Here is a 3406-nt window from a genome sequence, read left to right as displayed (position 1 = left end):
TCTCTGGGTGAGTGACGTGTGTCCTACACCGGAGACTGGAAACCAAACAATGACATATTTTACATTAAGTTCAAGAGATTCGGTGTGGGAGGTAACTATTTGTCAGTAGGTGCTTGACACTCATTCTGGAGCCACCCCTAGGCAAAACACTGTGCAAGTAGTTGACCGAACCAATGCATCTTTGTGTAAAATGAGTGAATTGTGAGAGCAGTGATATGACTTCCCTCTGATTCTTCTTCTTCCTGTTTCAGTTCTGCAGAGGCTGCCTGGCTGGCACACATGATGGAGCAGTGCAACCAGAGCTCCGTGGCTGAGTTCATCCTCCTGGGACTGGCAGAGGGAGCCATGACCGAAACCATGCTTTTTGTTCTCTTCTTGACCATATACTTAGTTACCTTAGTAGGCAACTGCACAATGGTGATGTTAATTGGGGTTGAACATCGCCTACACACCCCGATGTATTTCTTCCTCCTCCATTTGTCTCTGCTGGACCTTTGCTATTCCTCAGTTACCATCCCACAGATGTTGGCGCACCTCCTCTCTAGGCATAAAGCCATATCCTTTGGCCGATGTGCCTTCCAGATGTACATCTTCCTGGTGTTTGGTATGGCAGAATGCGTGCTGTTGGGTCTCATGGCCTATGACCGCTACGTGGCAATTTGCCACCCGTTACACTATACCACCATCATGAACTGGCACTTCTGTAGCTGGACCGCAGGAGCTGCTTGGCTGAGTGGCTTCCTCAATTCCCTCATTGTCAATGCTTTTGCTCTGCGCCTGCCATACTGTACCAAAAATCGCATCAATCAGTTCTTCTGTGAGGTACCAGCTGTGATCAAGCTGGCATCTGCTGACGCGTCAGAGGCGGAGGTAGTTGTGTTTGTCTTCGGCTCCATTCTGCTGCTTCTGCCTTTTGTCCTCATCGCTGCCTCCTATGGCCGCATTGGGATCGCCATCTTGCGCATTCGCTCAGCTGAGGGCCAACGCCGAGCTGCCTCGACCTGTGGTTCGCATCTCCTGGTGGTGAGCCTTTTCTACGGCACAGCACTCTTTGCCTACATGAGACCCAGCTCGGTCAGTTCTGCCACAGGCCAGGATAAGGCCGTGTCTGTGTTCTACACAGTGGTCACCCCCATGATGAATCCCCTCATCTACAGCCTTAGAAACAAGGAGGTGAAGGGTGCTCTGAGAAAATTATTAAGCAAGAAAACAACCTCTCCGAAGACGTGACTCTGGTGCTGTCTTCAGCTCTGTTCAGAAACAGATGCTGAGAATAAGCATCATATCTGTAGTGAGCCAAGAAAACAGAACATTTGATGGGTAAAGGAAAGGATCTTTGAAAGTTCTTGTAAAGATTCCTCTTTAGCCTTTTATACATATTTAGAAATCCAGGCCAAGCATTATCGGATCTCTACAGAGGCTTACTAGTCAGTTTATTAGTACTGTATTTACTGGAAAGAAAGACTAGATTTTCTTCCTTCCCAGAAAAGCTATCTACAAAATGAGAGAATCCCCTTAGATCTGCTGAGAAAAGGGCACCAGCAGAAGCAGATGAGTTTTCCGTATCTAAATTTCCCTTTTCAAAGGGGGATTCAAGACAGGTTTCCACTTGACTAAATATAATATTTTCTTCTTATTCAATTCTTCCCCGTGGCCTTTGTGAAACAATTAGTCCTGTTTCAATAATACCTGCGTATAGTACAAGCCTGCACATTCAGTGCCTTAAGGAGCTTTTACCCAATTTATATTATGCTTTCTGTAACTGAGGAGAGTGAGAATGTCCTTTGAATAAGTTACAGTTAGCTGAAGATCGATGTCCTGGAGAAAACCAAAGAACTAAACCATTAGAGTTTAGTTATGTGCTGATTTCTCCGAACCAGATTAGATTCAGGAGCAGCTTTTGCTTGAGTAAGAGAACCAATAAGAGGTTAGAGAAGGAGATGAGGGCTTCTTTAGCAGGATTCTTGAAGCTTGGGACCTATTAAAGACCTGATCTCAGAGGAAAGGGGAGAGAGAAATTCATTAGTAACATCCATTCAGGCTAGTCTGTGCAAGTCTTCTTTTCCTCAACCAAACGTAGAGACATATATTCTACCTCAGCTTTAACTTACCGTTGAGCCTCTTATAGGTGGAATAGTAAAGAATAACATATTGTATGATATTGTAATACCATTTAATCCTTTTTAATACATGTTTTCTGCTATTGATTCACAACTCAGAAAAAAAATGTGCAAAAATGTTTTAATTCCTTCTTTTTAGAACCTGTAAGGTATAATAAACTGGCTCATGGAATGGCCCACATGGAAATAAAAACATATTTAAAGTATGTGGTTTGTTTCAAAAGTCCCCTTTTTTGCTTGTGAACCTAAAGCATTTTTTGGATGAAGTTTTGGCAATGTAGTTTTACCATAGTTGTCCATGTATCTTTAAATAGCAGTTTACAACTTATGAATTCACAAGGTGATGTTTCCCTTCCTTTTTAACTGTTTGTTACAAAAAACTTTCAGCTTTAATTTCTACATAATAGATTTGTTTCTTGATTAATTTCTGTATGTCAACACAAAGATCAGGAAATAATAATTACATGCCCATCAGGAAAAACTGTGAATTGCGCTCTTTGGCACAGCAAAATGTTTGATTACACAGTGAGTTGACCATAAGCCTTTCCAGATCAGAACAGCTCTGCAGTTCACCCAGAGTAATTTGTTATTTTATTTATCTATTTATTAAACACATTCCCATTCTCCTGCAAACAAAAAGATTTTTGGCAGTTTATATAGATTATAGTAAAACCAGTGCTTTTTTTGTAAAAAAATAAATAAAAAAAAAGGTGCTGGAACTCACACATGTCATACAACCCGCCTTGCCTACCCTACAAGGTTCCATCCAAAAAAGGTTCCAGAACTCCGTTCTGGGTGTTCTATGACAAAAAAAGCCCTGAGTAAAACAATTTGGAACAACTCACCTCCAGAAGTTGTGAATGCTCCAACACTGGAAGTTTTTAAGAAGAAATTGGATAATCATTTGTCTGCCTGAACAGGGGGTTGGACTAGAAGACCTCCAAGGTCTCTTTCAACTCTGTTATTCTGTTCTGTTCGATCCACAGCAAAGTTCAAAATTAGTAAAAAATATCATAACTTGCCATTAAACTATACCAACTGAAAGAATAATAAAGGTAATTACCAAAAATATAGATGGCATAATCAGGCATAATTCAGAGAAGTTTCTCTGAAAAATTGTCTTTAGAAGTTTTGAAAGGTCAATAAAAAGGGATAGTTTGAGAAGCTTTTTTATTGCATTGACACCAACACACACACAAATCAAAGAAGAGGGAGTCAATCTATTCTCCAAAGCACATGAAGGCAGGACAAGAAGCAATGGATGGAAATTAATCAAGGAGAGAAGG

The 3406-nt window shown here is 41.0% G+C and overlaps 1 protein-coding gene across 1 annotated transcript; it reads left to right on the top strand.

Moving 5' to 3' along the window:
* The first annotated feature begins 282 nt into the window (after positions 1 to 282).
* LOC107292537 (olfactory receptor 2D2-like) lies at positions 283 to 1230 on the top strand. Its single transcript, XM_029285176.1, has one exon. The coding sequence runs from the start codon at positions 283 to 285 to the stop codon at positions 1228 to 1230; it is 948 nt and encodes a 315-aa protein (XP_029141009.1).
* Positions 1231 to 3406: the final 2176 nt, after the last annotated feature.

Source organism: Protobothrops mucrosquamatus, unplaced genomic scaffold (genome assembly GCF_001527695.2).
Source record: "Protobothrops mucrosquamatus isolate PMUCROS unplaced genomic scaffold, P.Mucros_1.0 scaffold1371, whole genome shotgun sequence".
NCBI classification, from domain to species: domain Eukaryota; kingdom Metazoa; phylum Chordata; class Lepidosauria; order Squamata; family Viperidae; genus Protobothrops; species Protobothrops mucrosquamatus.
This window is presented reverse-complemented; position numbering and strand designations above follow the sequence as displayed.

Excerpts from the sequence above, each read along its gene's own strand:
- LOC107292537 (XM_029285176.1), top strand. The coding sequence starts at position 283 with ATGGAGCAGTGCAACCAGAGCTCCGTGGCTGAGTTCATCCTCCTGGGA.